The 16,124-nt window shown below is 36.0% G+C and overlaps 1 protein-coding gene across 4 annotated transcripts in view; it reads left to right on the top strand.

Annotated features, from left to right (window-relative positions):
* The window catches only part of CCNY (cyclin Y), a 129,776-nt gene extending 113,924 nt beyond the window's left edge, over positions 1-15,852 (top strand). For all 4 annotated transcript variants that reach the window (XM_071734797.1, XM_071734798.1, XM_071734796.1 and 1 more), the window contains 3 exons: positions 2,677-2,843; positions 7,164-7,326; positions 12,850-15,852. In XM_071734797.1, the coding sequence (XP_071590898.1) occupies positions 2,677-2,843; positions 7,164-7,326; positions 12,850-12,966 (447 nt within the window). In that variant the 3' untranslated portion in view covers positions 12,967-15,852. The remainder of the gene's footprint in view (positions 1-2,676; positions 2,844-7,163; positions 7,327-12,849) is intronic.
* Positions 15,853-16,124: the final 272 nt, after the last annotated feature.

Raw genomic sequence — 16,124 nt, 5'->3', positions numbered from 1 at the left:
TATCTGTTACTGCTTGTTTAAAATTAGTCCAGTATTAATTTGAAGCAACAGAAATCCCTAGAATTTGGGATAAATATTTTCTAATTTTTTTGTTGATTTTATTAATTATCTATAAATCAGTCATAATCCCTCTTTAAAAATGTTTTAAATTCTAAGTAAAAAGCTTAAATATTATTTCAAGAAACATTATCTTAAAGGTGTATTTTCAGTTTTTCTTAGCAGCCATGTATTTCTTCTGTTAGAGCAGAAGTAAATTTCCTTCAGCATCTGTCAAAGAAGATTTGTAGTGATTTAAAATTTAAACCAAGATGCTGGTCTTTTGGAATCCCAAGCAGTGTCTTTTCTCATAAAATATGCAGCCTTCCAGGCAGGTATGGCATTTTGCACATGTATTATACTTCCATCAGAGTATCTCATAAAATCTCCTGCTAGTTTCTGTCAGTCCTTGTAAGAGTATGAGCAAACTAAATAACCACCTCGTTTTTTAACACAATGCATCAAAGAGGGTATTATAAGATCTATTACAAGATACAAAGAATAGGTTATTCCTCAGTAAATACAATCTTGTATTTTTATACACTAGCATGTCTCAGCTAATTGTTGGTTTTAGTTAATTTGTCTCTTGTCATGATGAAGCACTTCCACTTGCAACTTCTGCTCCGTCATGCACAGCAAGTGGTTCCACGGGTGAGAAACAGAACTGTGGAACGGGTTCAGTTCCTTCACACCAATCATGGCAGTAAAAAAAGTTGCCTTCCAAATCCGAGTAGGATTTGCTAATTTAATAAATGCCTGTATCTCATATTCCTTAAATCACTGCCAGAAGTGAAACCTGTTTGAACAGCCTTACAGTGGACTGAGAAACCTGTTGCTTGGGAGAGGTGTTGTGTTGAGGAGAGAAAACTGTATACTTTTTATGTGTGAGTTCATTGTAATGTGGCTTACTTACAGACATTGTAACTTGAGTTTTATTTTCCTTCAGTAAGACGAAAGAACTTTTCTTTGTGATGATCACTTTGAACAAAAGCTGTCTGGTATTATGTGGTTTGTATATATTCCTTGGCTCGTGCAGTTCAGCCTGCAGTAAGATATTTCATTTTGTGGGCTGAATCTTTATGTACATGTATTCAGATATTTAATTTTTTTTAGTACATAATTTTCTCTAAAACATTGAATTATGCAGCAGCTGTCTACTGTTTTCACTGGTCTTGTTGCCAAGTTCCAATTACTTGTATGTATCATAATTATGGAAATTAATGAACAAAACTGTATGAGGTATGTAATTGGCCTTGATGATACTGTGAACTCAAATTAGTTTCAAAATGGATTAGTGTTATTAATGTTTTGTATTAATGCTAGACCTTTCAAGAAGCTCAAATCACTGATGGGACTCTGTGTGCGTGTATGAGTGCAAATCCTTATAGAAAATCACAAGTGAACTGTTCTGGGTGTGAAAGTTTCCTCTGTGTTTCTCCATTCCTCCTCTTCTCAAATCCTTACCAGCATGCATCCTACATTGAGTTTTTTATATATTAGCTATTCTTCTGCTATTTTTAAAAAAAATGTATTGGGTATTATTTGGTTAGGTGCTAAGAAGCATTAACTTTGTCAAACTGCAGGAGTTTTATTATGTCTGCACAGCTAGTATAGAAGCTGCTTAAATGTGGATAGCAGAAGTGTTCAGTTTTGTTCACCTTACATGCAAATATTCGTGCTTATGAATATGAATATATGTTAATATACATAAATGCATCTGTATATATACATTATATATATTCATACCTATAAATAGCAATATATATACTTATCTAAATATTCCTAATGGGATAGAGTAGGAGACCACACAGATCACCTACAACTAGTATTTCTTAAAACACATTTTGTTTATCAGTCTTTTACTATTAATCTAACTGAGCTGCTGCTATCAATATCAGGTGGATATTCACACAGAATGTTGCCTTATTTGCTGCAGTGGATCCCTTATGCATTCACCCATAGTTCTCTGGCTGGAGCATCAGCTGGTGGGAGCCAACCCAGCTCTGTGGTTGGACACAGAGGTTCATCCTGCACACACCTTCCCCTGCCCTCTTGTTTGTAAATGGTAGCACTACCCTCTGGGATGAGGTCTGGGTTATATGAGTTCTGGTTGATAACCTGAGCTGGTAACTGTTCCTCTCTCCATCCTATAGAAAGTGCCTATAGAACCTCTTCACAGACTTACCAGAGGGGCCCCTGCATGACATGATGCCATATTTGAGAACTGATTGCCTGTGAATGACAAATATAGTTGTTTGTGTGGTAGAGTAACTATTACTGGTAGTGTATCCATTCTTTCCTCATTAGTAATTATAATGTATGTTATTATTTTAATAATTTATTAAGTTCTCATTTTAATTCATCCCCACATATGACTAGCAAGAGTTTTAGATAGAAAAATTCAGTTTTTTTCCTGGTGATATGATCAGAAGGGAAAGGCCAGCTAAAATATGAATTGGCCACATCCAGTCTTGAGCTTGACATGAATGTATGTATTTAAACCTACAGCTTTTATGAAAGTGTCTCTTGAAAGCAGATTACTCTTTTAAAATTGCTGACATGAGTTTATAAGAGTAATTTTTTTTTTTACTTCTACTTAATAGCAGAATAGGTTGTCTTGATTTTAATGTGTTTCCACAGGTATATCTTGAAAGACTTTTAACTTATGCAGAAATAGATATCTGTCCAGCAAACTGGAAGCGAATTGTACTGGGTGCAATTCTGCTGGCATCCAAAGTTTGGGACGACCAGGCAGTGTGGAACGTGGACTACTGCCAGATCCTGAAAGATATCACGGTTGAAGACATGTGAGTGCTGTATGTTTATCTTTGTCAATGAATGCCAAGATCTGGGTGTATGAGGGGATGGGAAGTTCTCCCATAATTTATATAAAGTTTGTCTATCTTCTTTGTATCTAAACATGATGATGCTGATAGACGGCATGAAGTCTACTTGGCTGTTGCTCTCATAGAAGACATTAATTATCTTTGTTTTTTGGTGAAATTGTTTTACCACTGGATGTTCATGCTCGGTGATGAAAACAGACCCACGGATTAATTGAATGTATATCTTGACAACCCCACATCCAACGACCCTGTGTGTATAAATTGTCATCTTAGTGACCCTTAGATGATCACCCACTTATTTTTTGCCTGTATTCAAAACCAGTGCTTTTGGATTCTCTCTCTCACACACACACACCCCTGCTGAGGTCATTTCCAAGATGTTTAAAATTAGTATGTTAGCTTGCGAAGAAAGGTTTAAAGTGTTCCATTTTTAAAATCTGACAGATTCATAAGAAGTGCATATTGGAACTGCAGAGAGAGTTGTGGTATCTGCCTGGATACTCCGGAGGCATATTAAGAGTATATTACAACAGTAATAAAAGAAACTGTAGGAAGAAGAAACAAAATTAAGATCTCAATATTTACAAATATTAAAATGAATTATCATAGCCAAGTCCTTTTTTTTTTTTTTTTTTTTTTTTTTTGGTTTGGTTGGTAAGCAGGTATTACATATATTGGCTGGAGTGCCTGGGGTTTGTATCATCCCTGTGTTGAGAGCTGAATAAAGTACCACCTGAACCTGAGCTGGTGGGTGGGCGAGAGTGGGGCTGGAGGGGAGGCTGTGGGATTGGGGCTGGAATGGTGGCTGGGGGTCCACAGCAGCTCCTGCACTCAAAGAGTGACCTTTGCAGTATACTGGTGAACTGCTTCTTTTATAAGAGCTAACAACATTATTAAAAAGATGTTTTACTGCAGTATCATGTTTCAGAGCTCTTTTAAGTAGAGATAATACATATATAAACTTGTCCCTGATTTAACTCACTTAAACCAGGGTTGCAGACAGTGAATAGTTTGTTGTAAGTACTCTGGGAAGAGGGAAGGAAGGAAATAGATGAGCAGAAATGTTTATACTGAGAATATTTTTTGAATCTCAGTTTGCAACTAGTTGGCAGTGAAAGGGCAAGTGTTTTTGCTAAAACAGCCCTAATTTTATTTCTTAGTCTTTCATTGGTTGTCTGATTTATAACTGGTGTAAAAATGATCTGTAAGGGAAAGGCTGAATGTTAGGAATCAGCTGATTGCTTTAAATTAAGCATGCTCATACACTGCTAGATAAGACTTATAAATTGTATGTAGCAGTTGTTGCTCAAGTATTAGAAAAGTTGTCTCTACATTTTGTTTTAACAAGCAATTTGTAGTAAGGTGGGTTTTCCCTAGTCAAAGTGAAAGATTCAAAGCTTGCATTGCTGAAGCTACTTCCATTAGTTTTGGGGAAAATTCTCTTCTCAAAGAAAGAGGTGGGAAATACCACAGAATGCCATCTCAGTTTCTGGTTTAATATGTGAGCTACTTTAGGGGTGGCTGATGATACTTCTTTTCCTGGATAACCTAGACAGAATGAGATTTTAAAAATAAAAGAGGAGGGCAAGGTGGACAGGAAGCAAAAATTAGTCCCTTCACACTTCTGTGTGCAATATTATTCCACACAGAACAATTTGGTAATGCTTCCTTGACTGTTTTGGATGTTTCCTGAATGATTTTGCTAAGCTACTTTTCTCTTGATCCTTTCCTCATGCTTTTGGGCATTCAAGTGGCAGTAAGGGCCTCCCTCTGTTCACTCCTCACCCATGGCAAATCTGAGGGCTTTTTAAAGTATTCCTGAAGGTGGGACATGAGCTGAAGTAGAGTACTGAGCAGCTTGAAGCAGACTGACAGGTTTGACTTTGCTGTTTGATGGCATTTATAAGGAATGGTTATAAATACAAGTTTTGAAATCACTGATTCTCAGGGGTTTTTTTTGTAAGGCAGGTGATAAAGGCATATTGTGATGGTGTGAAGAATAAAAAAAAAAGAGGTTATTGTTTTTGACAAGCAGATGTGATGGTGTTACTGTTGGAAATTGTTCTTGAGCTACGTAACACCATTACTCACGTGACAGGGCTGTGCTCCTGTGCTAATGTCAGCCCTTTTTCAGTATGGCACATTCCTTAAGCCAAACTTTGAAGAGTCCTTGTCCTCAAAGTTTTTAGCTTCTTAACATTTTCTTAAAGATTTTAGGGTTCTCACAAACTGCAAAACTGGAGGTCTTTGGGGAGCCTGTGTGCTCTGTATGAACTTGGTGATCTTGGTCATTGGCTTTGTGTTTGGTGCTTCTTGTGATCCCTTCAGCAAAGATTTTTCTGCTTGTTGACCTGATGTTAACATTCCCACCTCCAGTTTTTCAGTTTTTTTTTCTCCTATCCCTGGTGTGGTTGATAGTTTTTTATTTCTTATTTTTCAGATAGATGGAACGGAACAGTATTAGGAGTTTGAAGTTCCTAGCTCCTGTGTGAGATCAGGGCTTTCATTGTTTATACTGCTAAGGCAGAAAAACTCCAGATGAAAATCTTCAACTGCTGTGAATCAGTCAGCATAAGGGTATCTTGCAAAACATCATCCAGATCTTTCTGAGCTTTATAACTCAACACCAGCAACACACTGAACTGTGTGTAAAAGCTAACAGAGGACTTGGGAGGACTGAACTGCAGCCTGTGTCTCATCATGTGTGTAGCATTACCTGGAGTTTTCATAGGAATTTGGGGAGGGACTACAGGACATGCTAAAACAGTCTTGTCTATGCACTAAGGAAGAAGAGTATAGTGGTTAGTTATGTTATTAGTTCAAATAAAAAATACCTGTATTTTTTTGTTCTTTGTCTGCTGATCTAACCTTCAAATCTGCCAACTAGAGGACAGTAAGAATCTGAGGCTATGTATTATTCTGCTTAGCTTGCACAAAAAGAATTTTGGCAGTATGAAGGACAGTTAAAGATTATCTTCTCTATTTATTGATAGATGTCTTAAAATGTAATATTTTAAATTTAGATTATTTTTTTTAAAGCTAGAATCTTCAGTGTTGTGAATTCATGCCAAAGAGTCCATATTCAGCTTTTAGATAGTCTTTTAGTGGTAATGTTTATCATTATGCAAACATGGAATTTTGGCAGGGAGAGTGTGAAAATAAGGACAGACAGTGATTATGATGTAAGAATAGAGTGAAAAGAAAAATCATTCAGTATTGAAAAACCACTGTACCAGTACTTTTTGTCCTTGGATCCTTCCTCTTCTGTTGCCAACAGACTGCACATTCCTTGCACATTCACGCTGCAGTCAAAATGTAGCTTAAATGCAGCATCTTAGTTGGTCAATACCTGCTGGTAACACAGCTGTGCAGTCCATATACTCTTCAGCAAATATGGATAACTTTTACCTCTATTTTTTAAAAAAATCATGTCTTAAAATAACTAGTTTGAATATATCATGTGTCTCTGCATAAGTATTGTGTAGGATATCTAATTACCATGCCATCTATGAAAACTTCCATACCTTAATTTTGCTGATTTACTTATTCCTTAACATAGTTTTTTAATGTACTGGTGTAGGTAATAATGTATTGCTATAGCAGACTTCTCATGGGTTGGGAGCTCCAATAGGACTTCTATTCCTATAAGGTATTATGACAAACACATTTGGTTTAGGTACTGAAAATCAAATAATCATCACTGGATTTTGATTGCACATCTAGGGGGAGATTTCTTCATTGTGTTCATAGAGAGAGAAGACAGGATGCTAAAAAATTCAGGTTTCCCATGGCTTGTTTTAAGTTATTGATTATGAAAGGCTGAAGATAGTAAATAAGTTCTCCAGTAATTTAGCTGTTAGAGTTTGCAGCATTTGTAAGAGATGTCTGACAATTCTAGGGCATGTCTGTGTGCTGGGGTGCATATCTGCGTGTGCAGATCCACCTAGTGGAGGTACAGGGGAAAATACAACGAAATATTTTTTCCAGATTTTCTTTTGCTAGCTCTTCTTTCACAAATTGTATTACCTAAGCTGGTGTTCTTCTGCTAGGAAAAGTTTATGTCTGGGTTTGATTGCTGTTGTAGTAGCAGCTGCAAGGTGCAGCATCTTTCATATTCCTCATTGTCATGTATGCTGGTAGAACTTGATGGACCTTAGGCTAGCATAAGTGTGTCTGGAAAGAATAAGAAATCAATTGGTTACTACCATTTGCAATTCAAAGTAAATTACATACAGAATGCACAGTCTGAAATATGTTTTCATATCTATCTTGTTTCTACAGGAATGAGCTGGAACGCCAGTTTCTTGAGCTGTTGCAGTTCAATATTAATGTTCCCTCCAGTGTTTATGCCAAGTATTATTTTGATTTGCGTTCCCTGGCAGAAGCAAATAACCTGAGTTTTCCTTTGGAGCCTCTCAGCAGGGACAGGGCGTATAAACTTGAGGTGAGACACTTTGTTTTCAGATTGCTCTGAGCTGATTTTGTATGGGGGATTTAGAATTTTTACCGTTTTTTACCACCTCCCGCAACACTCTCTCCCATCTCTTCCCAGATATTTCCATCAGATGTTGGAATATCGTGTGCTCCAGTTTCCATGACCATTCTGTTTGTGCCTAAGTTATTCATGAATATGGAGATAGCTTTTTGGCTCAATTTGCTTCATACTTTGCCTTGCATTTCCATTTCTCTTTCAGTTCCAGTCAGTCTGGAATTGGCCTTGTGAAAGTACCCATAGTTTTACGATGACTCTGCTCAGAGTCTGGTTTGGTGTGGTCATTTGGTTTCTTAGAACTGATTATCTGCCTGAAAGGACAGAATATTAACAAGTATTGCAGAAAATAACTGTTGCATGTGCTAGTTACCTGCTGCTGTTTCACTTGGATCCATGTCTGTTCTCTCCTGTGGTGTTTTTCTCAGTAATGGGAAAACAGAAATGAGCACACATCTTTTGAGAATAAATGAGAAATGCTTATGAGACCTGAATTATGCTAGGTACAGAAAGCACTTTGTTGGATGGTTTGGACCTGTGAAATGCAGGGCACTACGAATTCCCACAAACACAGGAGGAATTTAAAATTATCAGAAAATTGTGTGCACTTTGCAAGACAGGATTTTTTTTTCCTAAGCTTTCTGATATGAAGTTTTCCAAACAGGGACATTATTGCATGAGTATGTACACATTTTTTTACTAATTCTGGAATGTCTGATAAGATAGTAACTGCTTTTAACATTGCACATCTTTAATTACATAATAGCTTTGCACTAGAGGTTGTTTGCCTGTGGGTTAGAGTGATCTTTGCATGGTCTAATGCTCCTGTAAAACAGGCAGGCAAAACTACTCATGTTTTTATGGAGGGAAATCATGTGTGGGAAGATTAATTGACTTATTTGTGATTGTAATTGGAACAGAAAGGGTGGAGAAATAATGAAAGCAGATTTCACTGAAGTCATATTTCTCATCCCTTGTAATGGTTCTTTCTAAATTTTGCACACAGCTCTAATAAGAATGTAGCTTAAATGTGTGTAAAGAGTCTGATGTAAAGATTGTGTCAGATTTTGCTCTTATTTGAGATAATTTTAAAGAATGAAAATTCATTAGGATTGTAATCTTAAATAAAATGCGGTAGTTTACCAAGTTATTAGATAGTGGGTCTTGATCAGTGCCACTATGTATATTAAAATTGGGTGAATGACTTTTTAAAGATAATTTAGTACACAGTCTCCCAACACTGTCAGCTTATATTGAACACAATGTATAACAGAAGGTTTCAAATGATAGTAATAGCAATAGATCCTAAAACTTGAAAAAAGGGAATGAATGTAAATACCCAGAGAACACTGATGGTTCTTCTGTACTAACTAAGGCAAAAGCATATTTAAAAAGAAATAATGGAATACTTTTTAAACAAACCCATATTATTAAAAATGTTCCCATGTTGGGGATGCTTTTTTTTTGCTAGCAAAAGTTGGTTGCAAAGTAATCCTGCTAGCCAAAGACAGTGTCTTCAGGGAAATGGAAGAGTATCTGCTGTGAAACCAACTTGGTCAACCAGCTCCTGGCCTCCGTTCTGCAGCCAGAAGGAAGGGAACATGGTGGGAGCTGCTGTGTTCCCTGGCAGTACTTGGTTGTCATTAGTGTGCCCTTGAAACTAGTTGACAGTATAATTTATAGCCTAGTTTCTTGAGCACAGTTAAGCATTTTACTTGCCAAGGGTTATCCAAATGCAGTTGCAGCACTTTTCTAGATCTCTTGTGAGCTATTCAGTCCAGAACTCTGTTTTTAAGAGTTGCCTGGATTGTCAAATGGAGTAGATATAGTACCATATAGGTTGTAGTATCTTTGATACTGAGAAAAACTGCAGTCAGTGGTGAAAACCAGCAGACTCATAGTGAATGTACATAATGCAGTGAAGGATTTGCCTTGTCTGGTAAGCTGAAAATACCTTGCTCAGTCCTAACAATGAAAACAACTTACTTATTACCATTTGACATCACAGAAGGTAGAGGAAATAGAGAAACTGGAATAACACCTTTTTGCTATTTCTACGTTTTCAAACTATTTTATATATCTAAAGCAGGAGTATTAGGTCTGGGATGGCTGAAGATGAGGTTGACACATTTGTGCTTAAAAAAAAAAATTAAACAGGAAGAACAAGCACAAGGCTTGGGAATACTGTTCCTCATCATATGGAAATGGTGGACAAGATCCATCAGCGTTAGAAGGGTTATAAGAGATTATAGTGTTTGTTAAAAATTATCTTGCTTTCTGGAGCATCTGCAGTGCATGTTTTCTTTATTTTTTAATGTTCCCACAACTGACACTTAGGCAACTTTGTTGTTTAGATGAATAAGTGAAAGTAATTTTTTCTTACTTTTCATCAGCCTGCGGCCTAAAATGTCCTGGTTTTGTTATACCAGTCTACCTCATATCCAGGAACCATTTTCTTGACACTTCTTTATTTTTCTTTTCTTCCTTGATATGGAATCATTCAAGTTAAAAATGGCAAATAACCTTTCCTTAGATCATCTGTCTGTCCACCTGCCAATGCTGTTTGTTTCAACCAGCATATGTTGTAGTGTGTTTTCTCCTTCATTTTAATTATGTCAAATGTCAAGGCTTCCTTTGCTTCTCTTGAGAACTTTTTTGTAATGTGGGAGATTTTTCTGCCAAGCAGGTTGTTAGATATCCAACCTCAATCCACTATTTGTAATTTCCTACACTTGCACCTGGCTATTCTCCTGTGTACTAACCTAAATATGAATCAGATTTTGCTTTTTGTGCTAGGTCCACAAGATGTGCCTACTGTATTTCTGCTTGTGATCTTAGCATTGTGCTCATTTCAAGGCTAGAGTTTGTAACATTTCATCAGTGCACTCCCAGTTTAAGTGACTGTATGTCATCTGAGCTTTTTATTGGTAGGATAGTGCTTGAGCTCATAGTTCAAACCTTTTGAACTGTGTGCTGTGTTTTCTTGACCCTAAAGAGGAGCAGTCTCATAGATCAAACAGACAAAAAAAAAAGGAGGAAAAGATATACAAGTAGAGGAGAGTTTTCATATCCCTCCAGCTGCCTGCTGTCGCATTGATGGATTGCAGTCCTCTGTGTTTGGTATGTGTGGAACTCCCTGAGCAAAGAAGAGATGGGAGAGCAAAACTCTCTTGCTTTTTTATCAGGAGTAACCCAATTGTCTTCTTTTCATTCTTCATAAATTAAGAACAACTCACATCATCACAACTCTAGTAGTTCCAGTAATTTGTTTAAAGTATTTTAAAATTATTTTTCCATTATCGTTACATAGAATCCTTCCAGCTTAGTGCTGTCACTGCTAAGTTCTCTTTGGTTTGTCCCATTTTTTTCACCAGATTGACTAGTGCAGCTATTTTTAAGAATGTTTTGATTTCATATGAGAAATGGTCCCTTGCATTTGTCAAAGCCAAAAAAAAATCAGATGACAGAAAGATGTTCAGAAGCTATTTTTTTATTTAAACTTAAGGATGTAATAAATATTTTAAAGTTTCTGGTTTTGTCTTGTTTTCCCATAGGTTATGCTAAAGTTGACTAACTAACTTGCCATATAGGCTCCAAATGTCATTTTTGTAAGTTATTTGCAAATGAAGAGACATCTTTGGATACAGCATTTCTTTGGATACAGCATTTCTTTAGATACAGCAGTTCTTTAAGCACTGTCAGTGTGTTTCTTATATATATGGTTAATCACCAGAGATTAGAGATGCCAAATACTAAGTGACACTTCCAAGCGAAGTTTCATTTGTTTGACTGAGTGCCAGAACAGAAGTTTTCCTGTGAAACAAGCATTTTTAAAATGCTTACCTTCCCTCTCTATTTGGTGCCTAAGGTTATATTCTAAGGTGCCTAAGGTGATTTGGCAGCTGAAAGAAGCTGAGCTCCATCTCAGTAGACCCTTTTGCTAATCCATGCCTTGGCACATTATTTCATGATTAAATGCTTTTCATCTATTGGATTTTGAATGTCATTGAATTACATAAATTTTCTTAGTCTGTTGAGTTCCTTTATAAATTAAATAAAATGTTATCAAGCAGTTTTAAGTGAGTTAAATTATTGTCCACAAAGCAATGGAAGTATTTTTGGTATTTTATTCTGTTCTCTTCATGTACCAAGAAAGCAGGCTCTGTTTGAGAGTGGCCTTAACAAAAGGAAATTCAGTTTCCAATTAAAGAGCAGCAACTTGTCACTTGGTGGTAGTGGTAGGTTTTGTGTTGTTGTTCTTTTGTTGTTTGGGGTTTTTTTTTTCCTTAATTTAACTATGTTTTGTGGCTGGCTTGACCAGAGCATTAGTTGAACTTACTCTCAGATGTATGAGCTGTGTGTTTCTGTCATAACTCTGCCTCTGGACTTTGCAGGACTATTAAAATTAAAGGACTCTTCGCTGCTGCAACTTCCTCTGCTACAGAAGTAAAGATTAAGAAAGAAGATTGTGATTAGTGGGCTCAGGCTGTTTATTTGTCTTGCCTTGTTTTATAATCAAACACTTGATACTGGCTTTGCTTGTGCAGTACATTTTATTAAACATCCTATGTTAAGACACCACTTAAAAGCATTCCTTAGTAAATAAAAATATTGGCTTAGTTCATTGTATTTTTAAATTTGACCTACAATACTCCTTGCAGTAAACTTTCTCTGCAGTTCTGCACGTTTGATCATCAGAGTTAACATCCCTGCTGATGTCAACCAGAGCCTGTGCCAGCCATATGAATTCTGATAGACATGCTATTTTAGGGTACAGTATATTTGTACATGAGTTCCATAATAAATACTCATTTTAAACTTGGCTAAAACAGTAGAGGAAACAAAATTTTAACTCTAGTGTAGTGTTGTAGGAGTTGACATTTGAACAGCGTTTCTCTCTCTTTAAAGTTTTTTTTCACTTTTCTGTCTCTTTAATGCAAATTGAATTATTCTATATGTGAGTTATGTTTCCCACTGGCACCATGTAAGATAGCCTGATCATACAGAAATCACCATCCCCTTTCCAGAGGCAAGTAAACATCTGCTCTGTAAGCAAAGCAGGGCAAGTGTTCTGCCAGAGCATTTGTCAGTAGAGAAAAATATAATTACTGCAAGACTTTCTAGGAAATAAAAAAATTAAAAGCTGCCTTCTTTATATATTCTCCCAATATACTAACAGTTTCTCTACTTGTGTTATTAAGTTTCCAGCACTGTTCAGCAATGTGTGGCAGTGGGTAAGATTTGGCAGCTGCTGCAATGGGATTTGTGATGGTTAACCTGGGAGGAAAAGCCTTGGAATAAGCTCACTGGGTCCTTCAAAAGCAGCTGTGCTGGGCAATGCAATGTCAATGTGTTACATTCTTTTAAAATCAATGAAATTAGAAAGGATCTGGGGGGAAGAAATCTGCATTTAGTTTCATTTTACCTGTACATGCCTGGTGAAAGCAATTGAGAGTTTTTAACTCTTTTGCCTTGCAGGCCATTTCCCGCTTGTGTGAAGATAAATACAAGGACTTCAGGAAAGCTGCAAAGAAGCGGTCAGTCAGTGCTGACAATCTGACTGTGGTTAGATGGTCCCCTGCTATTATCTCCTAACAGAGGAGACTGGAATATTCCTACAGATGTACTGTTTCATCCATCCATTTTTCTTGGGGCAGGAGTCTAAAGAAAAAAGACTTTTTTTTTATTTTTAAATCTGTCAAGCTGCCTTTACAGTGCCTCCCCATCGTGTAGCACACAAGTAAAATACCTACTAGAAGAAGAAATGGAGAAATCAGTGTTTGGGAGAGAAGATGGGCAACATTTTTTTTCTCACCTTTGCTAACAGCTTTACCCTTTTATGAGGAATCAGCAAATTGGGTGCTTGGAAGAAGAAACAAAAAAATGAAGTAGAGGCAGAGAAATAGTTTAGAACTGTGCCATTTTCTAATATGCTGTACTCATGGAGACAAATGGCAGCATGAAAACAAACCATGTAGTCAGATGACTGTGCACGAGAGGAATGAAATTGGGAGAGTTCCATCCTAAAAGTTTCTCTTAATATCTTTTATTATTTTCTGTTGTTCTTTGCATTCCTCATTGATGCTTCCCAGGATGAATTCTTCCCCTTGCACAGCAGCAAATACAAAGTCTGTATTTACAGTAGCACAAGCCCCTGAATAAATAGTGTTGGATTTTTTCACTGCACTTTTCTCTGTATGCTGTCTTATTAGCATTATTCTTCATAATTATTATGCATATGTTATATTTCTTGTATGCCTTTTACTGTATTTCAAGAGAGAGAACTTGACCATAGTGCTGAACCAAAAGTGTGTACAGGGATCAGAAGATCTTTGTAATTTCATGATGTGTTTTATTTATAGTATACTTGGGTGTGTGTGCCTTCCTGAGTTCTTGGAATCATTTATTTTTCCTTAATATAAAGATACAGTTAATTAAAGTATTCAGATGATTATGATAAGACTTGGGCCAAATCTCTGAAATTTGCAACAGATCTTGTGATCCTTTTTGCAGATTTTCATAGCACTAGAAGTTTAGCAGAATTCATTTCGCAGAAGGTTTAGTTTAGTTTTTTTGGTTTTTTTTTTTTTTGTATGGCCTGACTAGTTCATTCCTTCACCTCCAGGTCCATTGTTGCAAGCAATATTCTCAATTTTTATATGTTTACTTTAAATCAAAGTGAGTCTGTTTGTATAAAATAAAAAATAATTAAAAAATTGTTCCAGTGAGAAGGCCTGTAAGAGAATAGAAAGGAAATCTTAATGAAGTATTTGTCACAGACAGTTTTGATTTTAAAGCTAAAATACAACCCCTCATGTTTTCCAGTGTAGGTGCTTACAGAAATTAAAAGTAACTGAACTGTGAACATTGATTAATATTAAGCTCTTTGTTGTTACTAGTTTCCTCTTACTGTGACTGTTGCCCCTTGGAATTTGTAAGAATCTTTTATATATCATAGCTTGTCAGCATAAGCATATTTGCTTTATAATGCTCCAGGGTGGGATTTTTGGTTGGTTTTGTTTGTTTGGTAGGCTGGTTGGGTTTTTTGCACAGTTTAGAAAGCTTTAGCTGAAAACTCTCAGTTCCCTGAAATCCTTTCTTTGCAACTATCACTAAAACGAATGGCAACAGGCATCCCTGATTTATGCACTACTGTGGTAAACCATAAAGATTCTGTATTTGTTTTATTAAGCCCTATGGGCTTGTAGCAAACCACGGGGCCCCAGGATGCACACTTGACTTCCAGTGCAATGCTAATTGGATGCCTCTGGGTGGGGAGGCTCTGACGCGATTGAAGTAGTAATACCAAACCTTGCTAATGTGATTTGTGTAGTTTGAGACATGAAGGTTTTGTCCATAAATTCTCCACATGTCCTTTGGGCCTTTAAAATAATCTAATTCTCATCACTTCTTCTTGTTGTGCCATTGCATCAGAACTGTGAGTATCCAAGTCCATTTTTCCCATGAACGTGGAATGTAAGGAAAGTCTTTATAACAATACAAATGCAAATCACAGCATTTGAAACCTCTTTACAGATAGTATCAAAAGGAATGCTTTCAGAGTATTTGAAATTCATCCTTTGTAAGCATAAATTTAGGCTTTAAAAATATGTAAAATATTTTGATTTATCAACACTTTGCTAAACTATTTTCCATTTAACTTGATATCAGGAATATTGGGTTTATCCATTTCTGGGTGATAGAGATAGAAACTTTGGATTATGTAAAGATCTCAATGCATCTACTATAATTTTTGTGAAGTTTATTAAACTACTTTAAAGATTGTATAGTCTATTTATTGTATGTATGTACATACAGTCTGATACTTTAAAAAGTGGATTCCGTAAAACCTGGCTCAGTCTTGTTTAGACTATTGAATATCGTTTTAGCCTTGTGCACTGGACTCTACCTCTGTATAGGAGAATTTTCCATATTCTTAATTAGTACTGATTCTGTGATTAACTTGGTTATGTTTCTTGCACTAAGAATTAAAAAAAAAAAAAATCTGCTGTAAGCGTGGATTTTTTTCTTTAGTTTAAGTTTGCCATATGAATCCTCTACATTTTGGTGGATGTTTCTTTCCCAAATGGTAATAGAATAAATCTTTGCTTTTTTGTTCTGGTTTGTTCAAGGGTTGCCAAAAAATACCTGTCAGTAAATCTTAATGAGTGTCTTTTGTTTGCAAGGTGTTCTATACCATGTAATTAAAAATTAATTATTCTTTAGGATTATGTTGTGTTTAGTGTAGTTTTTTAAGCATTACTGTATGGAAAATGCCATTGCAAGGTTAGAGAATCACCTGGGGTGTGAGAAGGGAAGAGAATCAAAAGGTATTTTTAACAGCACAAGTACATTTTGGTTTTCATTTCAGAACCTGAAACTAAATTTGCTGTAAATGTTGTTTGGATTAAGGTTTTAATTATTGCTTTGGCTCAGAAACTTAAAGATGTAGGAGATATAATAAACCTGTCCCTTTAAGCATCAGTGTCTTAATGAATTATTTGTATATGTTGAGCCAATGGGCCATATGTTTGGTCATTTATCTATCAGTAATAAGATAAATAATTGAAAAAAGTGTCTTGTAAGGATTTTATTCTGCAGCCCAGAAATGTTTGCCGAATTACTCTTTCCATCCACAAACTTGTTTATATTTTATTTATATTTAATATTTATAGTTTAATATTTATTGTTTATATTCAATTTTTTATTAGCAATGTATAATCAATCTGACAGACATTGTTCTTTTGGACTGA

The sequence above is a fragment of the Heliangelus exortis genome, chromosome 2 (genome assembly GCF_036169615.1).
Source record: "Heliangelus exortis chromosome 2, bHelExo1.hap1, whole genome shotgun sequence".
NCBI lineage: Eukaryota > Metazoa > Chordata > Aves > Apodiformes > Trochilidae > Heliangelus > Heliangelus exortis.
The sequence above is the reverse complement of the archived record's forward strand: the minus strand, read 5'-3'. Positions and strand labels throughout refer to the sequence as shown.